We start from the raw sequence: 26,207 nt of genomic DNA on the forward strand, positions 1-26,207 counted from the left end.
CAACATGGCCGCTGTCTGCGAATAGAGGAGGAGTAGTCTAAGCTATGAACTAGTGAGGCTTTCTCAGTCTACAGGACAATTGACTCGGTTCAGTGTGTTAGCTGGTGTTGACGCTGGTCCGACATGGCCCAGTGTGTTCAGTCTGTGCAGGAGTTCGTCCAGGACTCGTTTGTCCCGATGGTGGCCGTCTTATGTAGTGAAGAAGCGGAGAGAGTGACTCGCAAGAACAACCTGAATTTCGCCGAGCTGCTGCGGCCTTTCTGCAGACTAACGTCCGAAGGTAAGAGCTACTATTTACAAACCACCGTGAGTCCGGACTGTCACTCTCATAGCTGTCACGAACGGAGCCTTAGTGAGATAGCTAGCATCTTTAGCCTGCTAACGTCAGTTGACATTAGCTCGGGGCTAACAGAGTGCTAGCAGACCGGGTTGTGTTGAAGCAGCTGTGTGTTGACCGGAGAGGAGACCAAGTCCTGACTGACACCTGAGAGGGCCGACTGACACCTGACCATTGAGCCTCTGGTAGGGATAACTTTCAGACAGACAGTTAACATTTCTGTTTTCGGTTAAAATATAGCTCAAGTTGTAAGCAAGTTATGTGGTGAATGAGCTTAAGTAAACGTTAACTCCACAGAGCCAAGAGAGCCCGAGATCTGATCCAAAGCTTAGCCATAATAACAGATAACAGGGGATGAGCTGCGCCTCGGTTGTGACAAGAGCAGGGCCCCGTATATCATACATGGTCAACAACCGGGTTATCCACATTTTAAAATCGATGTTTTGACACCAGTCTGAACACTTTGGCTCTGCGAAGCAGGTTTCATTTATATCTCTTGTTGTGCAACAAGTCCAATAATCCCAAACCTGCTTAAAGGGCAGGCTAACTGATAGTTAGCTGGATTATGACCAGGACGTTTTACTGCCAGTCAGGTTTGCAGTAACCTTCTCGGTATCATGTTATTATTGAGTTGTTATTATTATCCGTTACAATGATCCTTAAATGAATGTAAAGAAAAGGTTTTTTTGAACAAATATTTTATTACTATGATTGAAATCTGAAACCGTGGGAAGAATGTAACGAGCAACAATAGAGGAAATGACTCGGAAATTAGCAAGAAACCTGTGAAAATTACCTGAAAATTTGCACACAAAAAACCCTCAAAAAACAACAACCAACAAGTCAGAAACACGAGAACAAAACCAAACAAACAAAAAATTGAAAAAAATGCCTTAAAATTTTAATAATTCTGTAAAATAATTTTAAAGAAATAATTATAAATATAGTTCATTAGAGATTTTTCCATAGCTTTTTAAAAAAAGAGTCATCTACCTCTACTAATCTCTTTTTTTTGCATCTCTTGTTTATTATATCGGTAATACCGTCTTCTTTGGTGGTCATGATGTCACTAAAATTGACTGAAAGTTTGAATTGTAGAGATTCTTCCCAAGCTAACATTGTGTGTAGCATATCCATACTGACAAAAGGCTAAACATATACCGGTATTTGTGCCTAATCTAAACAGCTAATTAACATTAACTCCAGCGGGTAGCCAACAAACTTCTATAAAAATGAACTGCATGGAAAGTAGACCGGACCTCTTATTGAGAAGGCCTTTATTTGTCAAAATGTGTTGCCACACCTGGCTAGTAAAAGGGACTGGGTGTTTAATTAAGACTAGGTTTTTATGTGAAGTTTTTTATATGGCATGTGTGAAAAGTATTCCTTTTGAAAATAACTAAAATAAAGGGGAGATCCATTTTTTTCCCATACTCTAAATAAGTAAATGTACATGGTATGACCTTGAAACCTTTGGCAGCAGTAGTTCATATGGACTTGGCTTGAGAACCAGAAGGTTGCAGGTTCAAGTCCCCGTACAGACCAAGTATGGAGAGGTGTCCGTTCACCTCCTGGGGACTGCAAAGATGCCCTTGAGCAAGGCCCTGAACTCCCAACTGCTCAGGGCGCCTGTCCATGAGCAGCCGTCTTGCTCTGACGTCTCTTCATTTAATGCATAGATCCTGTTCCTCCTGTCAATAGAGTGAGAAAATTGAATTTTCCCATGGGTGTTAATAAAATATGTCTTCCGTATGCTGCTGCAACCCTACAGCCAACAACATACATGAAGTCATTTTCAAATGCAGATGTTTCGCTTTGTTAGATTTATAATGAAAGTGTTGATTGTGATTTTAGAAGCAAACATGCAGGTTACTGAGAAATCATTATGATCTTTTGGTGTAACTATCAGTACTATATTTTCACGATGGAGTGCTACCTAAACTTACCATGAAACCTGATGAAAATACAAACAAAATAAAGGTCTGTATACACACAAAAAAACAACCAAAAAAACAATCCAAATGTAAACTGCTGATATTGTAAACAAAAGTACTTAAATGCAGCTTGAAAACTCTGACTGTTAAAAGACTGATTTAGAAAGAATGGTACTTAATTTGTGAAATGCAGAATTCACTTTGCCAAAATTGTATATTAATTACCATTGATGAGGTTTTCAGTAGGATTTCATTTTCATAGTAGGTTCTGAGTATCACTCAAAAGTATCTCCATTGAGGAGATCCTCATCTCATCATGCATCAACATCACTTGTAGTATAACCACATCCACTGGTCATGTCTAATGTTCAGCAGCCTTGAAACATGATGGAGCACAATGTAGAACCAAATTACACCCGTGACAGTTCAGATTTACACATAAAATTAGACTTACCCATGAGTCTTTTGCCGTAGTGCAAGCTGGGAAGGTTCCCAACAACATGATGTAACTGTTATCACCTGATCAGCAAACAGCAAATCATATGAATTTCATGTTTTCAACTCTCTACTCATTTTACTTTTTTTTTTTTTTTTTTTTCCAGATTAAGAGTGTTATTCAAGATCATTTTATTCACAATTAAAAAAATCAATCCTCGAACTGTTTCCAAAAGAACCAAATTAGCTGGATGAGAATAATCAGGATTATTGTAGTCTGATAACATGTTAAATGGAATTAGTTAAGCCATATTTGAAGAGCATAGGCCAGGGAGAGAGCGCTGCAGTCAATCACAAACACTCATATTCCAGTTAAATCAAATTTTAAATCAAGTTTTCAACAGCCGCACAAACTGCAACCTCAAAATGAACATACAGTTGAATCAACACCTCTCTCAAAAAGTTTAAACTAAATATTGGATATATATTATAATATATATATTATATATATATATATATATATATAATATGTTTTTCTGTTTTTCAGAGCTTAATGTTTAATAAGCTCTGAAAAACAGATCGCCTCATGTTCTGAGATCATAACATTAAGTACTGAAAGTGAATTCATTTTGTTGTTTGTTTTTTTTCTGAGTGCGACAGTGAATAGGGCAAGCAATAAATAAATGTTTTATCATCTTCTTCACTAGGTCACATCCGGGACCCCAATAACCAGGTGCAGGTTGTAAAGAACCTGCGCATCTGTGTCAACAATGTGGTGACGAGCCCAAACACAGCATCTGCTGCCTTCAGCCCCGCCCAGCGCCGACTGCTCAATGAAGTGGTGTTATCCTGCCAGCCACAAGAAGGCACTGCAACCAACGTGATCACAGCAGGAGACTATGACCTCAATTTTAGTGGTAAGAACTAAAGCAAAGGCGAATGGCAGGATTTTTAAGGTCCATGCAGATTACAATAATCAGATAACGATATAATGGCCAATATTAAGTAAATTTGCTAACACTGGCAGGGGCTTAAAAATATTTATGTTCACAGACCTCTCTTTCACAATGTAACAATGTAAAAGTCCTTTTGGTGTCCATGGCAGCACTCTACGGTGTAATCCACTTTTGATCACTACAAGAATTGGCTTCAAAGCCTGGTGCTGTTCCTAGGGGCTTGTACTGGCTGTCTTGTGTTCAGAAAAGCATAAAAAGAGAAAAAAGACTGCAGGCTGTCAATCCATCATAGAGAACCTGTGGTCAAATTTAGCAAGTAGCCAGCTAGTTACCACAGGGTATTTCACAAAAACTTACTGTGATGGAAGACATTGTGTAATTCGTATATGTTGGTCTGTCTGTTGGGATGCCACTTGTCACTGAGATACAACACAAATCGAATGTCCAGTGTCATTCCTGACCCGACACCTTACGACTGTGCTATAAATGGGTCTTAACCCGGCATCGTCATCTCTTACATTTAGTTATTGCAGAGTCATTAGTTGAAATTGTTAGCAAAATATACTCAAAATAACAGTTATTTCATAAAATGTCCCCTGTGAGAGCTTCTAGTTTTAACAGCTGCATACTGTTTGGCAAAACAGTCTGTAAGAGCACATCATGTTTGATCAATTTATACTGGGGAGTGTCTGACTCAGCGTTGCGCATGTTGTTTTTCTGCTGGACTAATTATCCCTCTAACATCAACAGTTCCTGTCATCTGCTCTGACTGGGGTGCTCAGACATTAGTCACCCCAAAAAGACACTGTGCCTCAGCTGAAGACTTTTGAGACAGACTACTGGCATCATTTCACAAATAATCAGATGTGATTCTAATGTGCCGACTCCACTGAAAAGCCATGACATTAGCTTGCTTTGTGGCAAACTGGGGAACTTATTCAGCAACAGATTAATGAAGTGCATGTGATTTACGGCAACTGGCAGCGGTCTACTGACAGGGGAGACAATGATACAGCAGATGTTCTTGTTAGAATTGTCTTGCTGACAGTCTCATGAAGAAATTTAAAATAAGTCTATCAACAGGTTATGCAGCACTATGAATGATGACCATTCTCTCACACGCACACGCACGTGCAGTTTATCATGAAGTCACATAGCAGACTCTGTTGTGCTCTGTCAGTGGTTTGCTCAACTGTAATGCTTTCAGGCTACTAACATGGATCAGAGTCGCAGTGCTCTCTGGTGGACAAACTGCAACTCTGGGAATAAAACAAATCAAGCTCGAATCTTTGGCTCTCCATTATCTTGTTAATTATTTGCTGTCAAAAAAGTAGATACAGTTGCAATAATGGTATGAATAATAACTTTATTTATATAGCACCTTTAAAAACAGAATTTACAAAGTGCTTTGGCAAGGAAAGTTAAAGCGTAAAGAGGATACTAAGAAGGCAATACAGCAACAGAAAGCCGAACCGTTCGACTGAACACAAGGGAGACAAAACTAGTGTATAGTTAAGATAAAATTAAAACGAGGACAAATAATGCAAAACACAGGTTACAAAATGTAATTATTAAATAATACAAATTAATACACAAAAAAACTAAAAGCAATACAGCCACAAATAAAAGTAAGTAAAACAACTGGGTTTTAAGACAGCAGTGACAATATGATCAGTAAATCCCCCCAGGATTGATAGTTATTTTGACTTTAAGTGAGCGTTACAGACACAGGTTGTCATTTGACGACAACATTTAAGAAAAATGACGATTAAATCTACCTTGTACAAGAGCATACACTTTTAGTTTTACCTCCAAATAAAGACCTGGACAGACTGATGTCTCAACGCTCGTCTTTCTTTACCAGCTCTTTGCAGGTATATTACCCTTTTTACACAAACTGGAATTTTTGTATGATTATTTTCAAATTTAAAAATCTAGATTATGAACTACAAAATATATTAAATCAAATGACATCAATATATGTAAAACAGAATTGGAGTCAAATCTGAAGACCGTTCATTTGTCAGACTATTACTTTATTACTTCTCAATCTGTTCTCTTTAAATTAAAATGACACCATTAGCATTTCTAGTAGGTTCATTGTAAGAGTTGATATAATGAAAGCCCCTTGGACAGTGGGCGAATTAATATCTTCAGACCTCTATAATGTCTCTCCTCCCTGGTTTTTGTTCTTTGATCATTTGTAAATCTGAGGAGACCTTAAAGGTAATTGGATGTTGCTAACATTAGCCCTGGCTGTCTGCTTCCACCTATCAGATAACTCTCTTAAAGCTAGCACCCCCTGGTACAGTGCCTGGAGAGAAACACTGTTGGAAGTCAGCACCTCCAAGCACTACACAGGTATCACTGTCTCCCGGCTGATGTGTGGATAGCTTTAGTCCTCTCAGTTCTGCCACACCTGCCCTGCTTCTCTCCTTCTAGTGTTTTCCAGTAGCTGCACTGTCTCTCTGCTCTTTGTCACAATGTGGTGGGTGCTCTCTTGTATGTAACGAGATTGCCAGAAGTATCACATGATAACTGGTTACTCTTGACCTGGGGCCAGATGTATAAATGATGTTTACACACAAAAACAATGCATACACCTTTTCCCACATATAAACTCATATAAAGGATGAATGAGTAGTTTTCTTAAGCCAGCTGCTGGTGAACTAGAATGGACATGAAATATCAGGTGATCTTATCTTAAAGTAGAACATAGTGTGTTTCCATTGTTTCCCAGTTTCGCTGAATATGTTATTATTTTTACAGTCTACACAGCCTTCTGTAAAATGTCAATCAAAGGAGCATTTATAAAATTAATTTTAAATTAATTATAAGTGATTGATTTTCTTTTTTCTTTTTAGACATTTTTTTTTTTTACTTTAAAACTTAAAGAAAAAAGTTTTTCTTCTTTTAAATGCGTGTGTCTCCCCTTGTATCATTCTGTCTCCGTATCTATTTTCGGATGTTTTTGCAGGTCTGTGAACTCAGAGCAGGCGGAGCTTCTCATGAGTTCTTTTCCTCAGCAGCAGTTTGTGACTCAGTGTTAATTAATTGCACTTGTTTGATTAATTAATTTATCTGTCGATCCGTTCAGCGCTGATCAGATGCATGGATTAGAGAAACAGCTGATGCAAGTGAATTCAAACTTACAGACCCAGCATAATGAACGGTTAAATTACACTTTCAATGCGTCATTTTGCTGCTCCATCTGTGCCCAGAGTACGCTCTGTGCTCCAAGAGTGTGGTGTAAAGAATAACTGAACAGTATACTATATATTTTAACAGTGTTCCTAATGAGTGATCCAGCTCCAAAAATACAAAATTTATGTGTGGCAGCACATGTTTTAGCTGTGGAAGGCTGTCTCTTCTAAATGAATGTGAGGGAAACTCCAGTATCAAAATGCCAACAGATGTTTAAAGCTTTCCCTACATGCATTCAAAGCTAGGCTCGTTCAGGTGCGCCCAGTTCAACAAAAATTGAGATTCATAAAACAAAATCAGGTGTAAATGCAGCTTTATAAATCTGGCAAAAAAAAATATGTATGCATATTTGTGTCTTTCTGTGTAAATAGAGTTTTATGCATCTGGCCTCTCAACCTAATTTTCCCATTTTTTTCCCGATTCATCACTTCACATAGAGCATTCTGTACCTTTAGTTCTCAGGTTAAGCTGCTGTTGAATACATATCCAAATGTATATAAATGTATATTGCAGTCTCTTATACCATGTATCCATGGTTAGGGTGTCTGCTGCACTGTGCTGTGTGCACTTATCACCAGATGCTGTGATGAGTGTGTTCTGTATGACACAACAGGAGCTGTGCTTTTAGTGACACAATAGTGGTTTAGGGTTCACCGGATCCTTTACAGTGGCTTCAGACCAAAAGTGCAAGAACAAATAGTTTGAATATTCTGTCAGACTTAAGAGCCATGTAGATCCTAGAGGATCGAAGAGTGGAATTACAGAGCTGTGAATTCAGAGACAAATTTTTTTTACTTTTTGATCATTTTTCTCTACCATAAAATGATCAGTGTAATAGCTTCCACCTCCCATTAAAGCCGGAGGCCCATTTGATGTTCATTATTTCAAGAGAGTGCGGCCACTCTCTCTGATGGGAATAATGGCCGTGTTCACTGGGATTGCGCTTTTGGTGTGAAAGCGCTGTGAAGGGGGTGGTTCACTAGCTCTCTCAAGTCCAGATGTACAAAATCAAGAAGAGGCTGTATTGGTGTCACACACATTTAATTCTCTTCTTTTAGCACTGTATTTCTTCAGCTCTTTAGAGATCAAGTGGCACAGGAACTAAACTGTGAAAAAGACAGTTTTGTTTTGCAGTCATTGTTTTGTGTGCAGTGGTTTGCCTCCACCCTTTTATCTTGGTGTGCAGTGCTAGATGGAAATCTCAATATAGGACCGTGATAAACATGATGTAGTGCAACAACGTCTGTCTATGACTGTCTCAATGTGGTGGAGAAGTTAACCCTAAAGATAACACTGTTTGGTAAAGGATCAAAGCCGTCCGATCAAAAGGATAATTTGGGAGAAGTTAAAATGCCATGCCATCCAATGGAAATGATGACAACTAATAATGCATGCAAACACATCACCCTTCTTTGCAATGGAAATTAATGATTTATGATTCTGTAATTTCCATTGTGGTAATATAATAAGTATGGAAATACCAAATTGAGATGCATCAAGATGCATTAAGAATCAAAACAAATCATATGGGTAGTAGAAGCAATCAGAGCGCCGTCATCTAATTTAACTGATGATGTTGCAGCCAAGATGTACATGCTGATCTATGAGCAATCAAAGCTTAATAGTGATCTAATAAACATCATAGGAGACAGTGACTGATTGTTTTTTGTTGGATGAAATCCTCCATTTCATTTTGTCTTTTTGTTTCCAGCAACCACGCCCTGGTTTGAAGCCTACAGGGAGAACTTCCTGCAGTCCATGCCTGCCTCCGACCATGAGTTTCTCAATCACTACCTCGCCTGTATCCTTCCCACAGCACGCAAAACTGGTTATAAGAATCAATATGGTCTGGTCAGGTCTTTTTTTTTAAGATAATGGTGAGGTTAAACAGTGTCCCGGTTCAGCAGAGTGAGCTCATGCCATGTCACATTGAGCGTTTGCTATTTATTAACTAAAGCAGAAGTTGTATTGTTCTTCCCTTAGCCAAGTCTGAAAACTCCACTGTGGGGAGGGGAATGGGAGGGAAAATGACTTTTACTGCGTGCATGTTGTAAAACTAGTGACCAGTACTTAGAATCTTCCTGGCAAACTTTTAAGGTCTATCACCATAAAGGTGCTGAAAAGGTGGTTTAAAATATTAAATATGTCCCTGTAACTCTAAATAATGAAAAGCTAACAATCCTGAATGTCATCTGTCAGTGTGCTAACAGTAGATCGTCAGCCTGTACAGCTAAGGTTAGCCTAGCAGCTAAACTGCAGAGCTGTCAGCAGAATCATCAGGGGTTGTCTGTCATATATCTTAACATTGTCATGATCATCTTAAGGTGCCACAAGGAAAATATGTGGTGTGCAATAATAATTTATCAGCCCTGCCTTCAGTATACTGCTAAAATATAACAATTTGTTTCTTCAATATAAAAAAAATAGTAAATTATTTCCATCATTCTTTCCACAAACAAATTGAACATCAAATTAAACACAAATTACACCACTGAAAAAAAAAAAAAAAAGATTGTTACATGTTGAGGTGCAGTTTTCAACTGATCCCCTTTTTCAGCTTACGCAAATATTCCCTCATAGTCTGACATGTATACGACTACGGTAACTTGGCCATAAATACATGATTTTATATAAAATATTGAAATATTCAACAATTATGTTAATATCTTTCATTTGTTCAGTATTTATTGGAGAGAAAAAACAGCACTAAAGCTGTGGAAGATTGTTTTGTTACTGAAACACTTCCATTTTAGTCTGTTTTGCCCACATTAGATAAGTGCGGATGTTCTGTTCAGCTCTACAGTAACACTTATACAGTTACACTTCATGTTACTGTAAGACATGAAGGTTTTGTTTCTTTATTTTAATTAAACTTTACATGCAGAATCTGATGTGTCACCTGTTGACTAATGACATAACATTATTATTTTAAGTAGTAGTAGTCGTCGTAGTAGAAGAAGAAAACGATATCTTTGGCCCCTATAGACCGTCTTTCAGTGAATCTGCACCTCTATGACGGTTGTGTGTCCTTGACGTCCTGTCCTGACAGGCCTGCTGGTGGTGTCCTCCACTGAGGCCGTCCCTGTGGAGCAGTTCCTTAAGCTTTCTCAGGAGCAGCACAGGATTCAGCACAGCGGAGAATACACTAACCCCAAGTGGTTTATCCCCAACACCCTCAAGTACTACGTCTTACTGCATGACATGAGCGAGGGGGATGAGAAAAGGTACTGACAGGAGCTTCGATGTGTATATGTAGATTTGTGTTGTAGTGCAGCACAGGACAACATTACACCATCTAAAGTTGTGTAACATTAGCTTCATTTTCTGGGCATCAGTGCTATATGAGACTTAGCTGTGATATGTTTAATCAATGTCACGTTTTCCTCTCCAGGGCAGATTCTGTGTATGAGGATATGAAACAGAGATACGGTCATCAGGGCTGCTACCTGTTGAAAATGAACTCTCGTACCATCTCAGCTGAAGAAGACGAACAGATTCCAGACCCCTGGAGTCAGTACCTGCACAGGAATAACCTGCAGAGTCAGGTAAGCACTGTAGCTTCCTCCACATGCAGGCGACGCCGTCACAGCAGTTATGGAAAGAGCACTAGAGAGCGAAACTCTTTGTTGTGTCCCATCAAAGATGTGCCTTGTGTTAACATGTTGACCGTCTCTGCAGGAGACGCTCGATGACGTAGCTGCAGCAGCGAACAGTGCTGTTGTTGAAAACAACATTGGTTTAGCTGACGTGGAGGGCCAACACTCAACAGAGAAAGGTCAGCCAGTTCAACAGCTCCTTAATATATCGGTGTCTTTGACAAATATATGTTCTGTGTGTGTGAGAGAACACTAGATGTTAAGATTGAGCTTAGTTTCAACTCTCCGTCTCTCACCAGACGGAGCATCCAACAGCCTGGACAGTCATCCTCTCCAGCTGGACACAGTGAGCAGCTCAGGGAGCATGCACACCATCAGCGCTGTTAACACTGACTTAAAGAAAGGTGGGAGAGATCCAGAGAGCGCGTTGGGGGGAGCAGGGAGCCACGGCGCATGTCTGACCCTGAATGACCACGACCACATCAGACAGTTCATCCAAGAGTTCACCTTCAGAGGCCTGCTGCCTCACATAGAGAAGAACATCAGACAGCTCAACGACCAGGTACAGCTCCGAGCCTTGAGCCTTGTCATATTTAAGCCCATTTTGATTGCGATAATGAGCATTTTGACAGAATCACCAAAACTGCTTTCCAAACTTCAAAAATGTTTTCAGTGCTTTAGGTCTGGCACAGATTTCCTTATTAACCCAGGGTTTCTAATTTGGGAATGTCCGTACATTATTCCTTAGTACAACGCCACTGATGAATTTGCTGATGGAGTTAATGGCCGGGTCCATGTGTATGTTTGTCGTTGTTCTGAAACTCGCATTACTCCATAGTGTTGTAGCAGTGAGGATGGGCCAGGTGTGACTGGTCAGACTGGCACCAACAGCATCATATATGAGTTATGTTTTAGTTTCTGTCCATAGGTAGAAAGAAGGAGGACAGAGATGTGATCTGTTTTATCGAAAGGGGAGCGAGAAAGGGCCTTATATACTTCCTGGAAAGTAGTGAAAACATGGTGAAGCGTTTAGTGCCTACAAGACTCAATAAACATGCGTTAGATTTGTACTAGTGTAGACGAATCTGGACATATGTATTCAAAAAACTGAATGTAGTTGGCCTCTTATTGATTAGTCTGATTTTTCAGCTTCAAGAGCTAGAAAATCAGACAAATCCTAATTTTAAGCTCACGTCTTTTTACATGAGACTTTGCTCCACTTCTGCTGTGTCTGAGATTTGCATGTGTGCAGCGGGTCAGGGCTTATTCCCAGAGTTAAGGCTCACAGGCTCATACTACTAGACTGAAGCTTCTTACTGAAGAGCTTCCGCTGCCAGAGCGAAGCGACCAAAACAACGTTCGCAGGGTGCAATGGGCATCAGTTTATTATTTTCAGATTTGTGTAGGACTGAGATACAGCTTCACAAATTTGCAAATAGTATTGAATTTTAATTATTTAATTTGATACAGAGTATGCAGTTTAACATCATACCAATACAGAGCATAAGTGATGTGCTGCACAGAGAGTTTATAGGTATTGCTGATTTTCACCTCAGCTCAGCTGTACTGGCTCAGTTTAGCCTGACACCCCTTTAGCATCCTCCCAGCATTCAGACACCTGGTCTGCCTCTCTGTCCACAGCTGGTCTCCAGGAAAGGTCTCAGTCGGTCTCTGTTCACTGCGACCAAGAAGTGGTTCGGCGGAGGGAAAGTTCCAGAGAAGAGCATCAGTGAACCAAAGAGCACATGTGGCCTTCTGTAAGCACCACACTTCATATGAGGTTTAAGCAGAGCTCCCACACATTTAAACATTAACACCATGCTGCACCACGAACACTACATATATTGCTGTTTAAATCTTTCACTTCTGTGATGTCAGATATCCCCCAGAAGCCCCTGAGCTGCAGATCAGGAAGATGGCCGACCTGTGCTTCCTGGTTCAGCACTACGAGCTGGCCTACAGCTGTTACCACACTGCCAAGAAAGACTTCCTGTCAGACCAGGCCATGCTATATGCCGCAGGAGCACTGGTGAGAACACACAGCTAAGATACACCTTTCTATCTGTCCTTGTGAGCACCATGGGTTGTCTGCATTAACTCCCAACCCAAATGTTAAATCTGCATTAAGGCAGCTTTGTCTCAAGAGGGCCTTTCTAACAGGAAGTTCAGTTTCAGAGAAAAGTTTCTGCCAGGAATGCACACCAGTCTGCTGTGTATGAAGCTTGTAATCTTCCCAGAGGAGGGACTGGTTTTATTGTTTATCATGTATGCGTGATATATCATAATCATGACGATTTTTTTTCTCAATCGTTCCCTCCCCCTTCTTCTGTCCTCATCCTCTGTCCTTTCACCCTGATTTCCTTTACAGGAAATGGCTGCAGTGTCAGCGTTTCTGCAGGCTGGAGCTACCAGACCATATCCAGCTCACTACATGGACACCGCGATACAGACGTACAGAGATGTCTGCAAGTATGACCTCATTACTGAATGTTTTTCAGTCTGCTGTTTTAGTTTAAGGTTGTTTTTTGCCCAAATGGAATGTCATAGTTGAATGAATCATTCGTGCATTCCAGTGGAAGTTTTGGGTGGTTAATACATCTTTTTTCATGATTTCTAGAGTGTATATTAATTTAATCTCCTGAGCATGACAGCAGGCTCACAAACAGGCTTTTTGTACAGCTACAGCTATTTTTAGGAGTTTGGATTGATAAATCCCACGTGAGAATATGCAGTATTGAATAAAACACATAAATGTTGTTTAGGGTTGAACCAATGAACGATGCCATCGTCCACCACAGATGGCTGTCAGTCATCAAACACTGAGCCCAACATTTAAAAGCCCCTGCCGTCCCGTCCAGGGGCACAGTTTGCATCAGTGCTAACGACATTCATAGAGTGCCTAAAAAGTAACAATTCTGATTTATTTACCAGATAAACCATAGGCTGCCAGGTGGACAAAGTGGTACCGTTTTTTAGCTTTGTCACTGCCACTGTGAAGGTTTGCCATCACTTAAAATAAAAAATCACTGGTAACATTAGTTATACCAGTTCAAGTTGGTGAGTCAAACAACGACATCCTCATTCATCAGGATGTTTCACTGTGGATACATAGTCTAACGCCAGTTTGATCAACATTGCCCAGCCCTAATGCTGTTTCTATGCTGTACCTGATCAGGTGCACCCTTTCAAGACCACTTCCACTCCTGGTTCAACATTGGTCCATACAAGTATTTTTTTGCTGATATTTCTGATCTAATCACATTGAGCCTTTGAAGAACAGCACTTTCACGGTTTGGTTCCTCACCCAAGACCAGTTTAATTTGGAGAGTCCATTATGGCCCAGCCTGAGGCATATGACTTAGTTCTATAACTGTCATTATTTGACAACTGTGTAACACAGCTTTCCAGAGTAATATGTACTTTAGAATATTTTCTTTTAGTTTAGCTCATCCTTTGTTCCTAATCCTTGTCCGTGGTTTTTAATCAGCATTTTAACATGTTTTCTTCCCTCAACAGGAACATGGTGCTGGCTGAGCGTTGTGCGTTACTCAGCGCCGAGATACTCAAGAGTCAGGGCAAATACTCAGACGCTGCAACTCTTCTCATCAAGATGACCAGCGAGGTGAGGACATCCGCATCATTATCAGTCCTGTTGTATGCCTTGAAATGCCCCAGCTGCACTGCAACCTTGATTTCACTTTCATGAAAATCAGACCACAACGTGTACAACATACTTGAGTATTCTCATATGCACAAGGAATCTGTGGTAACTATACTGTTAAATTGAAATGTCTACATAATACATTGTTTGCTTTAAAACATATTGTTTATTATGTAGCACATTGGCCATTTTATAGTGTTGTCCAAATGAGAATTTTTCTACCTTATAAAGTGTAGACAAATGATACCACAATTCAGTGTAAAAAGGTTGTATTACAAGAATAAATACTGAATTCTGTGGAAACTGCTGTTCCAGGTGGTGAATCCAGAGGTCTGAGTGTGTCCTGAATCTGTTTTTTTTCCTTTTTATGCAGATGAAAGGCTTCTTTAAAAAAATAGAATAGTCAAGTGAAATTGCAGTGGATTAATTCTGCTCTTTATGTTTTATATTTTTGTGCAGGACTCTGACCTGCGCAGTGCTCTGCTGTTGGAACAGGCTGCTCACTGTTTTATTAATATGCGTAACCCTATGGTGCGCAAGTTTGCCTTCCATATGATCCTGGCTGGTCATCGTTTCAGCAAAGCAGGACAGGTGAGCCTTTCAACCATCACTGATCTCTGAATGTGGTCCAACCTAACAAACACTAGTGTCTAGATTTATACATGTGATCTATAGCATTTCAGACACTCACTGTGTCAGGTTTGTTTGTGTGAACCCTCATATTTTGTTACAGTATCATCAATTCTAAACTACTGTTTCAGTTGAGTCATTTTTCATTGCTTAAATTCAGAGTTCTTAAGCTAATCATTGCCTGTCTTTGTCTTATCATGTCCTCACACTCTTGTGTTCCTATTTCTCCTTCTCTTCTACTCCTTATTTGTTGCCTTACATACTTCACAACCCCCTTTTTCTTCTGTCCTTGGCCTTTCTACAGAGGAGGCACGCACTGCGTTGTTATTGCCAAGCCATGCAGGTGTACAAGGAGAGGGGCTGGTCTTTGGCAGAGGACCACATCAACTTCACAATCGGGCGTCAGTCCTTCACACTTCGCCAACCAGAGAATGCTGTAACAGCATTCAGACAGATCCTGACCAATGACAGCAGGCAGACGGCTACACAGCAGGGCGCCTTTCTCAGAGAGTACCTCTATGTTTATAAGGTAACTACATCTGTATGCTGATATTGCTGACTTCACAGGAGAGGGTCTACTTTGTGTTGCAAGGGAACTACAAATCTGAGTGAAAAACAGTGATGTGGAGTTCCTCAAGGCTTTGTTCTAAGACCTCTTTAGCTTAACATCTACATGCTAGGTAGATCCAGCTAAGATTAGCACTAAAAAAGCACTCTACATAGGCAGATAATATAAAATGAATGAATGAAACTCAAATAGGTGTCGAGTCAAGTTGAATCTCAAAAACCAAGTAGTGTGTGTGATTGTTTTCAGAGTGTTATAGGGGGAAGTGAAGACGGCCTCCCCCAGTTGCCTCTGCCCTGCATCCACAGCTCAGCCACAAGGGTCTACTTCGGACATGAACGGCGCCTTGCAGAAGGTAACACACAGATGAATCGTCTGTGATCTCTGCCCAGCTTGACTAATTCTAAACAGACTGGTTACTAGTTATTCTTGCCAAGTTGCTCATTAGAATTTATTCCTCATGTTTTCAAAATAAATTAAACTATTTTCCCAGATTTCAGAGGTTTAAATGCATGTGAAATATGTTTGAACTCAACACCAGAAAACTGATGTCGATACAGGTTTTAAAGGGTTAATGTAGGCTTCAATATAAAATCAGTTTAAGAGTCCTTATGTTATATTATATAATAAATGTATTGAACAGCTAATCATCAGTTTGAACCTGATGTGTGCAGGGGAAAAGCAGGCAGCCACTCATGTGTCCCTGGACCAGGAGTATGACCAGGATTTGGCAGCTATGTGGTGCAACCTAGAGGAACAGCTCGTGGCTGCTGCTAACAAAGGGATTGTCCCAGCAAACTTCCAACCAACCCAGTGCTGCCTGAACAGCCAGACAGACAACCTGCGCCACCCGCTGGCTGTGGCAGAGGGTAAGAGGACCTCAGGAGACAGTGAAACTGTATTTAAAATGGTACCTGCTATTAATTAGTACTTGTCTACAAATAAATACAAGGTATTCTGACATACAGGTGTTTCCAAACTCAGGAATCCCTATTTTCTTAAACCATAGTATGAAGAATCATAGCATGAGCCCTCCCATCACTATCTGCTAACTTCTCTCTTTCTGTCTCTGCAGAGCCGATCATAGTGGAGGTGACATTCAGGAACCCTCTAAAGGTCCCTCTGACTCTGTCCAGCCTCTCACTCCTCTGGAAGTTCACTGCCGATGGTGTGTCTCCATCAACTGGGAAGAAGACTGACGAGATGGCAGGAGAGGTCATCTCCAACGAGGAGACTCTAGCTCAAGGGGTGAGCTACCTGGCTACAGTTTGACTGATGCTGTTAAATACAGACCTAAGATTTGCACAGTTTCTTCAATTTCTGTTTCCTCTTGCAGAAGACACAGAGGGACGACATCGTCACCACTGAGATCATCCCAGAGTTTCTCATGGGTCCAGAGGAAACCAAAACGGTAAAGGCTGGAATCATGTAATCAGTTGCACTTTCATGTAAAATAAAAGACACCCCCCATTCAATTAAACCATACAACCATGTCTGAGTTTTTTTACATGCAGGAGGTCAGTAATCAGACTTTTTCTACCCTGAACTTATTTTTCAACTTCTATATCCCCGTGTTGACTGTCCATTTATCTTGTCAAATGCCATACATACTGTATATATGCCAAAAAATCTGAATCAGAGTATTTTTACATCAAACTCCCTCTGTTTCTTCTTCCTGTTAAACCACGTAAACCAGTTTTAAATGTTTCATGATTTATTTTGTACTTGGGAGTTTTATGTGTTTGGATATCAGTGAGCAAAAACTTTGTTTTCATTTCCAAAACAATGTGGCGGTGGTACTTTGGAGGCAGCTAACCTTTTCCGCCTCATGATCTAAAGGTGAGGGAGATGTGCGCCAAACTCTAAGCCTGCCCACTTTTTAGCAGTTTAATCAAATTCAAAGGATGTGATTTAAATCCCGCTTTTAGCTGTACACCCCTCAAATATTCCATTTTGCTGGGACTTTAAGAGTTGAAGATGCAGTAAGAGGAAAGGCTGTTGTATCAGCATACTTTGTCAGTACAAAGCAAATGTGTCTGAATTTTACAACGTGAAAACATTCAGTGGCACAAACTGCTTTAGGACCTTTAAGATCTTTAATTGTTGGACTATATGAACATCTTGCTAAATGTAATGATCTCTCCTTTCACAGCAATACTTTCCCTTTCTGAAATCTTTGTCTTGCACTTTTTTGCATTTAGAAAGGCCACAAAAAAACAGATTACATGTATACCTGGCAAACACATCAGCGCAATGCATAAAGATCATAAAAATTACAGTGAAGAATATTTTAAAACTCCAGCAAATGTTATTTTGGACTGTTCATTTTTTTGGCTCATGAGATCCTTCAGGCTGCTAACAGTCTCTGTGACCTTTGACCTCAGGCTCGTCTCCGCCTGCTGCCACACAGAACTGGCCAGCTGAACATTGTGGGTGCGGTGTATAACCTGGCTGCAGCCTCTTCTGGAGAGACAGCTCCCGGCACTGAAGGTCAGACACATCACATAATATTTGCTTTACTTATTATTGGCTGCTTCTGTATCAGTTCATACTCATTTTGGTGTCAGAAGATATGTCTGATATGTCTAATATGTAATTTACCTGTAGTTTAGCTTCCTAAATGGATCCAGATCAAACACTGTTGATTCCAAATGTGACTGAATTGTGTTGCATTTGCATTTAAAAAGTTTGGATTTGCTCCTGTCTGCAGGCCAGCAGACGTTGGATTTGATGGTGGTTCGTGGCAAACAGGACCTGAAGATCCGAGGCCCACGGCTCAACCAGACCAAAGAGGACAAGATGGTGATTCGACATGGTCTGGATCGACGTCTGGATCCCATCATAACACCACCCATGCCCCTGATGGAGGTACCACTGACTCACTGACTGGTAGCATTGCAGGATGGGATTAGTGTCTCCACATAGTCTTGAAAATTTAATAACTAGGATGATCTGATCAGTTTGAGTCATCCAGTGTTGAGTGTGTGCTCATGTAGTCATTAACAGCAATTTAGTACCGATTTTGTTACATAATACAACTGCACAGTACACAATTGGCCTGTTTCACGCTCAGGAATGCTGTTACAGTTGTCTGACTGCATATCCTTTAATTGAATAAATTAATTTTAATTTACGCAGAGTAATAGCCATAAAATCATGCTCAAAATATAGAGCAGCCAAAATAATTTCATGTAAATTTAATCATCTTCTGACTCCAGCTTCGTATTTATCATACAGATATGACTGTGGAATCTATCTCCTCCAACTTTTGGCAAGAGCATAAATTATTATGTTTTCCAAAATGTCTATCGTGTGTGTGTGTGTGTGTGTGTGTGTGTGTGTGTGTGTGTGTGTGTGTGTGTGTGTGTGTGTATTAGGTTTTCTTCCTGCAGTTCCCCACCGCTCTGCTGTGCGGTGAGATCAGGAAGGCCTACGTCGAGTTCTGTAACGTCAGCAGTGTTGCTCTGTGCGGCCTTCGAGTGGTGTCCACACACCCAGATTTCTTCACCTTTGGCAGCCAGACCACCACTCCCCTCACGCCGCTCACCCCGACGTCGGCTGAAAACTGCTCGGCCTATAAAACCTTGGCCACACCCCGGCAGCCAGGCTCGGTGGCGTCTGAGATGTTAGTTTTAGCTGAGGATTTCAGCCAGCCTTCCGGTGTGATAGAGATCCCAATAGAAGGCAGCACGTTGCAACCGGGGGAGTCGACCCAGCTTCCTCTCTGGCTCAGGGGACCAGACCAGGAGGGAGTCCATGAAATCAACTTCCTGTTCTACTATGAGAGCACAGAGAAAGGACTCAAAATCAGGTAAAACTGAGGTGACAGACATTTCCTTAAATGTTTAGTAACATTAGAAACAAGTTTACATCCAGCTGATAAAGATAGAGTATGCAAACAGCAACGCTCTGTGTTGGATTATTATGGTGTGTGAGCATTATTAACGTGTTAACAAGGCCGTTACAAGACTTATGGAGCCACAGAGTATATGTTATTTTGTCCATCTCAAGTTCCCCTGCTTTTGTTTTCAGATGTGGTTTTTTTTAAGACTTCAGCCCCATCCGAGTTAATTAACATATATCTACTGAATTCAAGTCCTCAAGTCCAATAACCCTCGTGTATAGACAGCCCATCTCCATCACCTCTCTTTCTCCTCTCTCTTCATGTGAAGTCACCGGGTGTTGCGTCACACAGTGTTTATCTGTGCCAGTCGCTCTCTGAGCGTGCAGGCGTCAGCCTGCCGCAGCAGTGTTTCTCCACATCACAGTTTGGATGACAAAGGCAGCGGTGGAACGCTGGTCTTCATCGATGTAGAGAACATCAACACGGTGAGATGCACAGCATGTCACACGCCTCCAGCACACACTTATGCAGCTTTTCCTGTTAAGTTTAACAACCTATCACTGTTCAAACTTTAATCTGCCTCCTCTGGGCTCCCAGAGTGAAGCTGGCGTGCGTGAGTTCCACATTGTCCAGGTGTCCAGCAGCAGTCAACACTGGCGCCTCCACAAATGTATCAATCCAGCCAAGGATAAAGGTGTGTGAGTCATCTGTGCTTCATTTTCTTTGTAGCCTGTTTCAGTTTGTCCATTTATGCTTTACTGTGTGCAACCGTGTGTAGCAGCATGAGTGGTGTACACAGCAGATATGAAATACAAAATTCATTTAGCAAAGAGAAGCCTGTCTTGCATACTTGTCACATAGCTTTTCAAGGCTGTTACAGTGGCCCATAACATCGATATTCTTTCGGTAGTTTTCAGGGCCACAAATGGACCAGCAAAGCTTCCCATCCAACCTGCAGAATAATAATAATAATTAAATAATAAGAATAATAATTGAGAAAATAGAAAATACGAGGAGGAAAAATTGTGTTCTGGTATTTAGGATATCTAGTTTTTTTTTATTTATTGAAGCCACCCCAAAACAATTGAGATGAAAATAATTTTATTTGGATTGATTTTCCTACTCCTTTTTTTGCATTCCACCAGCAGCTATGTTTTAGTTATTTGAGTGATGCATCAAAAAGTGACATAGCAACATTCTTCTTAAGTTAATAGCCTAACTTACAGAAACATTGTGTGCAATAGTCCACCTTCCACCTTTTTTCCCCTCTGTCACTCTCTCGCTCTCTCTCTCACTCTCTCTCTCTCTCTCTCTCTCTCTCTCTCTCACTCAAAGATATACATGTACATTTTGTTATTAGAACAGTTTTATTTTATTGTTAAACAGTAGACTTATCAGGTCATTTTTTGGAAGTCAGCCCCCACAGTGTATGCCTGGAAAAACTTTGGTCCATCGACAACTGCTGACGACCCCTTACCGATAGCTCAGACAGGCTTGAGAAGTGAATGGCTAACACTCAGCCCCTAAAGACAGACTTGTGAACTGCACTTGACTGAGACACCCCAAAATGCTATAGTGAAGTTGTTCAGTGGCAGTGATAAGAGAGTATGACTGTTTGACTGTATTGCAGGCTGTATGTGTGTCCATGTGTACAGTACATTTACAAACAAAACAGGAAGCCACTTTTAAAAACACAGTGCCTGTTTGATGTGCATATCAATGACAGCTTCTCTCTTTGCCCTCTTCCCTTCCAGACTGTAAACTTACCAGCAGAGAAAGGGCAAAGCTGTGTTTTAGGGCCACACGATGCAAGCCCCAACAAGGTACATCATCAGTCTGCTCTAAATAGATTAACAGTTTTTATTGAGCACCAATTTGCCTGTGTTTTGTGTGTTTCTAGCTACCTCGGATGCCGTAGAGAAATACACCTTTGCGGACTTGAATCTAGGAAATGAACGGGTAAATTGTCAGCAAAATTAGGTTTTCCATTTAATAATTAGACTGAATGTATGTTCTCATGTTGATACTTCATTATAGTTAGTTGCAATATGTCATGTGATCCTTGGAGCTTAGTTATCAGACACAGTAGATTTCAGTTTGTCTCTGTGGATACCAATGCTGTTTGATATGCAGATAAACAAAATTAATGTTTCAGGTAAATCAGTGTAGAAAGTTTTTTCAATTTCTCTGTAGAGGTAGTACATGTGATCTACTGTGTAAAGAACTTCAACGACTTTTTAGCGACTTTTATTAAGCTAATAAGAAAACGACTGCTAAATGCTCCTCTTTGTTCACCACCTTGGGAAAGATTATGAATACATTGACAAAGCTGGTGTGAAGTTCATAGTGGTAGCATTAACTCAACGTCTACTCGTTCTTATTTGTATATTTCTGCTGGCTGTGTCAACCCTCCTCTTCCCGCCCCTCATCTCTCGCTGCTGTCTCCGTGCAGATCATCAGTTCTTCAACACCCTGCGGAGAGTTCTTCTTCCATGGCTGTCGGACCTCGGAGTCTCAGCGAGTGGATGGGGCATCATCCAGGACACCATCCGGCAGCAAGAGTCAAGGGTGTGTCCCAGCTGATGACAAATCCTCTGACATCACTAATATCGTCAAGAAGTGTAATGAGCTGGACCTCAACATAATCGTCATCTGGAAGGTACATAGAGAGAGCCAGATGCCACACTGTCAGGCTTGGTGAAGCCAGATAACAGATTGTTTTGTTCACAACGTCTTAATGGGCTGCAGTGAAAGTTTTAACTGCTTTCACCAGCTAAATGATTGTCTTCATTTTCTGAATCAGCACTTTTTTAAGTTCACTCACACTCTTACATCATGAACTGGCACCTCGGCCCTCTTGATATTCACACCTAATCAAGCCAACACCCCAACACACTGCCACATTTATCATTCTGTTCACAGAAGGTAAAGCAGGCAGAGGTGGTGATTCACAGATGAAGCCAATGCTTTTAATCTGCAACGACTTAATCCATCTTTTATTCACTTCTCTGCAAATCCAGAAAAACACTATGAACCTCCTGCCAAACAGTGTGTCACATCACGGAAACAGGGCCCTTGTGACTATTTCACACAACAACTGGGTTTTAATGTTTTATTCACAGCTTGAAATGTAAGAACTTTTATTCATTTCTAAATAGACAGTCATTGGCTGAGTTTCCAGTAAGTGATGTGTGTGTCTGCAGGCCTATGTGGTCGAGGATAACAAACAGCTGATCCTGGAGGGCCAGCTTCATGTGGCGCTGCAGACCATTGGCAAAGAGGCCAGCTCTCTGACTCCTAAAGAGGTACCTTAAACATACACACACAACCTCACACTCTCTTTAACTAACAAAAGAGTTTTAATGGGGAGATAACATTGATTTGGTCCTAGGTTCTATGTAACGTTTTTCCTCCCAAAAAACAAACATTTAAGTATCTCATCTGAAAGCTAGGCAACAAACCACAAAATGATATGAACGCAACGGGGTTATGCTGCAGTCGGCAAGATAATACTACATGTGTGGACCATGGTAGATTTAGATGTTACGCTTTGAAACTCAAAATCTGATGCGATGCTTCATGTCTAGTAGTTTTTTATTTTGAAAACGGATTGGATGAGGCCATAAAAAAAGAGCTGTGACCTCTGTTCTGTAACTTTGAGAGTGTGTGTGTGTGTGTGTGTGTGTGTTTGTGTGTGTGTGTGTGCACACTTTTGTTTCAGGAATCTCAGGAGATGGTTCTGCTCAAGTTTAAATCAGAACTACCTACTCCAGTCGCCCTGCCCTCTGCAGAGCTGTCCCAACTCATCAAAACCAACCTACACTACCCCGAGACCTACACACATCCCTTTGTCCAGGATAGGTGAGACACACACACACACACACACAGAGTAAAGCGGGAAGTAGAACTTTTTTCTTACTTGCCATTATCTAGAATGTTTTACGCCTCTGCAGAGTTTATACTTCTAACTTGCTTTGGACTAAAATTTGAAACGGTTCTATCCTGTGGGCTGTTTCCACCAGTTGGCCGGTTTGGTTCAGCTCAATTTGGTACGCATTTTTTTCGTTTCCATCGTAAAAAGTTCTGCATGGTACCTTTAGTACCTTTGGAACAGTACCCATTTTTGGTCACCCCTCTGTTGGGGTACCTAGCACACAGATCTGGTACTAAAAGGAAACGCTGCAGTCCATTGATTGGTCAGTAAAGAATCAACGCTCTGTGCTCAGAGTTGTGGATGTGGAAGTTTTTAACTATAAAATGGAAAGATGTTTCTCAGCCTTAAGCAGCAGCTGTAGAAATTTCATTCACTAGGCCAACTGCAGGCAACTTTTAAGGTGAAACAATTACTTGTAATGTTACTCAGTGCATGAGCTAACGACATGAATCCAATGAACACACCTTAATTACAATACGACAGCTTTGACCACTCCATCTGCTTTTATCGTCTCTCTTGGATGACATACACTTTTAGTAATGAGAGGATGTTCAAGCCTTTTATAAAATGTATATTAATTGCGACTGGATTTTGTGAACTGCATATATTCTAATCCTCTCTTGGAGATAAAATGTGTTGGAGTTTCGTTACTGCGTGCAACACTAAACCCCTGCTCTTGCCTGACAAGGAGTCAATACACAAACCCACTATTTGTAAATATCCCATTGAGAGAGACTTCACTCCAGCCCGCAGCGTCGTTCTGTGGACGATAAACAGGGTGCAGACTTCATTCTGTATCATCGGTGAACAAGGAAATACAGTGAGTGTTCCTGGACAGAGCATTGATTAACAACAACCCTGCCCACATGTAAGAGTACTGTCTGCAGTGGAAACGCTTCAGAGATCTGGAGTCCAGGTACCTCTTCATAGGTGTGACTTTAGGTTCCAAAGGTACTATACTGAAAGCCTTTGGTGGAAACGCAGCTTTAGTAGTAGAGATAAAGATTACCTCAGTGAGCTGTTTAGGAGCTGATTAGTGAAGCTGCTTGTCTCCATGTCTCCAGTCTCTGTGTGGTGCCGGTTACTCTGACTCTTTCAAACTGCTCTTTGGCTCAAGTGGACGTCGTCATCGACTTAAGGCACAAAAGCAGCAGGTAAGTTTCAAAATACACAATGTATTGTATATAAAGTATGTTGGTGTTTACACGGTACATTCAAAAAGTATTCATACCTCTTCACTTTCTCCCATTTTGTTATATTTATTAATGTAGATGTGCAATGTTTCGTTTCCCATCAAATATGTTTCGTAATTTTCTCCTTGTGTTCCGTCTCTCTCTTTATGTGTGCCAGCTAGCTGAAATTATGTTTGAATAGAGTTTAAATCTGATATGTTTGAAAATGCAAGTAAAAAAAAAAAAAAAATCTTCATTCTGGGTCCTTTAGAAGTTGTGGAAAAGTTTTGAAATTTTGTTCATGAAATTTTTGGGAACCCTGTACAGGGGAAAGATATTGACTGCAGGACTTGAATTTGATGGCCAGTGAAGAATAACTAAACCTTTAATAGTCTAAGTGAAGTTGTTTTCTAAGCTCTGCTTCCATGCATGCCTCTTTCAGCGCGGAGTCTCTGGAGGTTCACAGCTCGTTCACCTGGGTGGGTCAGAGCCAGTACAAGCTGCGGCTGAAGCCTCAGGAGGTTCTGTGTCTGACTCTGCGAGCCTGCTTCCTCCAGGCAGGAGTCTACAACCTCAACACGCCACGAGTGTTCGCCAAGCCGACCGAGCAAGGCGCTTTGTGTGAGACGAGTCAGCAGACAGCGAGTCCTGCTCTTATTATCATCAACAATGCTTGAGTGGAGAATCATGGTCTGCAGGCAGAAGGATCCGGACTCTGGGTCCTCCAGATACTCCTCTCCACACACGACCATACTTCTTGACTGATACTGGACAGCAGGTGACGTAGGTGTTTGTACCAATTACTAAAATAGAAAAAGGGTGTATTCAAAACAAACAGCTACAGTTTATAGAGACTGGTGAGTCTATGGGCCTCAGAACTATTAAGTTTCGTCATCCAAGCATCAGAGTTTCACTTGCATGATATTTTTTTCTGTACGAGGCCCTTTCATCCACGCACACTTTTACCCTCCAGCCCTCCACCCCCCTGTTTCAGAAACCTGCCACCAGCATCTCAAACACACACACTTGTGTTTGGAAGCTAACAAAAACTCGGTCATCCGACAGACGCGTGCTGGTGTCAGACCAGACAGTTGACTCTGTCTCTGACTTCGCTTCAAGGCTTTAGATCAAATTGTTGCATTTCTTTTGAACAGGGTGCGCATCCACATTGAGCCAGAGCGATCACATCACTCGACTGGCCTTTAGCTCCAGACTCTGAACTGATGCGACGACGTCAGTCTGCAAATACGCTGAACTCTGGAGGAGTCAGATGTGTAAAATTCCTAAACGGACCGAGCAGTAGTTTTAAAATGTCAGTTACTTTGACATTCTAACAAGAGCTGTTTACATCCTGAATATTGTACGCCTCAGACGTGTTTTCACTGAGTCGACGGCTTCTCCCCGGCAAGAGGCTGACGACTGACCCCCCCCGTCTCACTGCCCATTCTCTGTGTGATTTTAACTCTGTCCGTACAACAGACGACCATGTCCTCATGTGCACGCAGTTGATTTTCTAGAGTCCGCCAATCAAATCAGAACACCCCCCCTAACCTGTGTATTTAACCTCACCGTATTGTGATTGAGCTCTTGTATGCATTGACAGCTTTTCTGAAAAGTATGTATTATATTTATATAACAAATTGGTTGTAAATAGAAAATAAAAATGTAACTAATGATACTGTATGTACTGCGAGAGACTGTCTGATATCTAAGCAGGGAACAATGGACATTTATAGATACAGAGTGTGGTGTTGTTGTTCCAGGTCTTATAAAGTATACAAAATAGAAAACATTCTGCTGTGGAAAAGTTACAATTATTTTCCGAAGTCGCGACATGACACGTCATCCCGACTGAAAATTGATGAGTCAAAACCAGGGCCACAGCTCTACTAAGGTCCTCTCTTTCTGTGTCCTACATTAGAGAATTAAATACTCAAAC

The 26,207-nt window shown here is 41.0% G+C and overlaps 1 protein-coding gene across 3 annotated transcripts; it reads left to right on the forward strand.

Moving 5' to 3' along the window:
* trappc8 (trafficking protein particle complex subunit 8) lies at positions 1 to 26,207 on the forward strand. 3 transcript variants are annotated; one of them, XM_042514311.1, is made up of 30 exons: positions 1 to 280; positions 3,414 to 3,623; positions 5,940 to 6,023; positions 8,578 to 8,667; positions 9,916 to 10,090; positions 10,258 to 10,411; positions 10,545 to 10,641; positions 10,762 to 11,024; positions 12,104 to 12,219; positions 12,341 to 12,491; positions 12,831 to 12,931; positions 13,979 to 14,084; positions 14,583 to 14,714; positions 15,058 to 15,282; positions 15,568 to 15,673; positions 15,993 to 16,187; positions 16,394 to 16,566; positions 16,655 to 16,729; positions 17,703 to 17,808; positions 18,029 to 18,186; positions 18,696 to 19,129; positions 19,491 to 19,647; positions 19,760 to 19,856; positions 20,917 to 20,985; positions 21,063 to 21,121; positions 21,615 to 21,821; positions 22,366 to 22,467; positions 22,884 to 23,023; positions 24,161 to 24,250; positions 24,711 to 26,207. In XM_042514311.1, the coding sequence occupies exons 1-30, from the start codon at positions 124 to 126 to the stop codon at positions 24,943 to 24,945; spliced, it is 4,464 nt and encodes a 1,487-aa protein (XP_042370245.1). In that variant the 5' UTR covers positions 1 to 123; the 3' UTR covers positions 24,946 to 26,207. The 3 variants fall into 3 exon arrangements, with proteins under 3 accessions (XP_042370245.1, XP_042370253.1, XP_042370260.1); XM_042514319.1 differs by lacking the exon at positions 5,940 to 6,023 and having other exon boundaries at positions 24,711 to 26,205; XM_042514326.1 differs by lacking the exons at positions 24,161 to 24,250; positions 24,711 to 26,207 and adding an exon at positions 23,785 to 24,085.

The sequence above is a fragment of the Plectropomus leopardus genome, chromosome 3, assembly GCF_008729295.1.
Source record: "Plectropomus leopardus isolate mb chromosome 3, YSFRI_Pleo_2.0, whole genome shotgun sequence".
NCBI classification, from domain to species: domain Eukaryota; kingdom Metazoa; phylum Chordata; class Actinopteri; order Perciformes; family Serranidae; genus Plectropomus; species Plectropomus leopardus.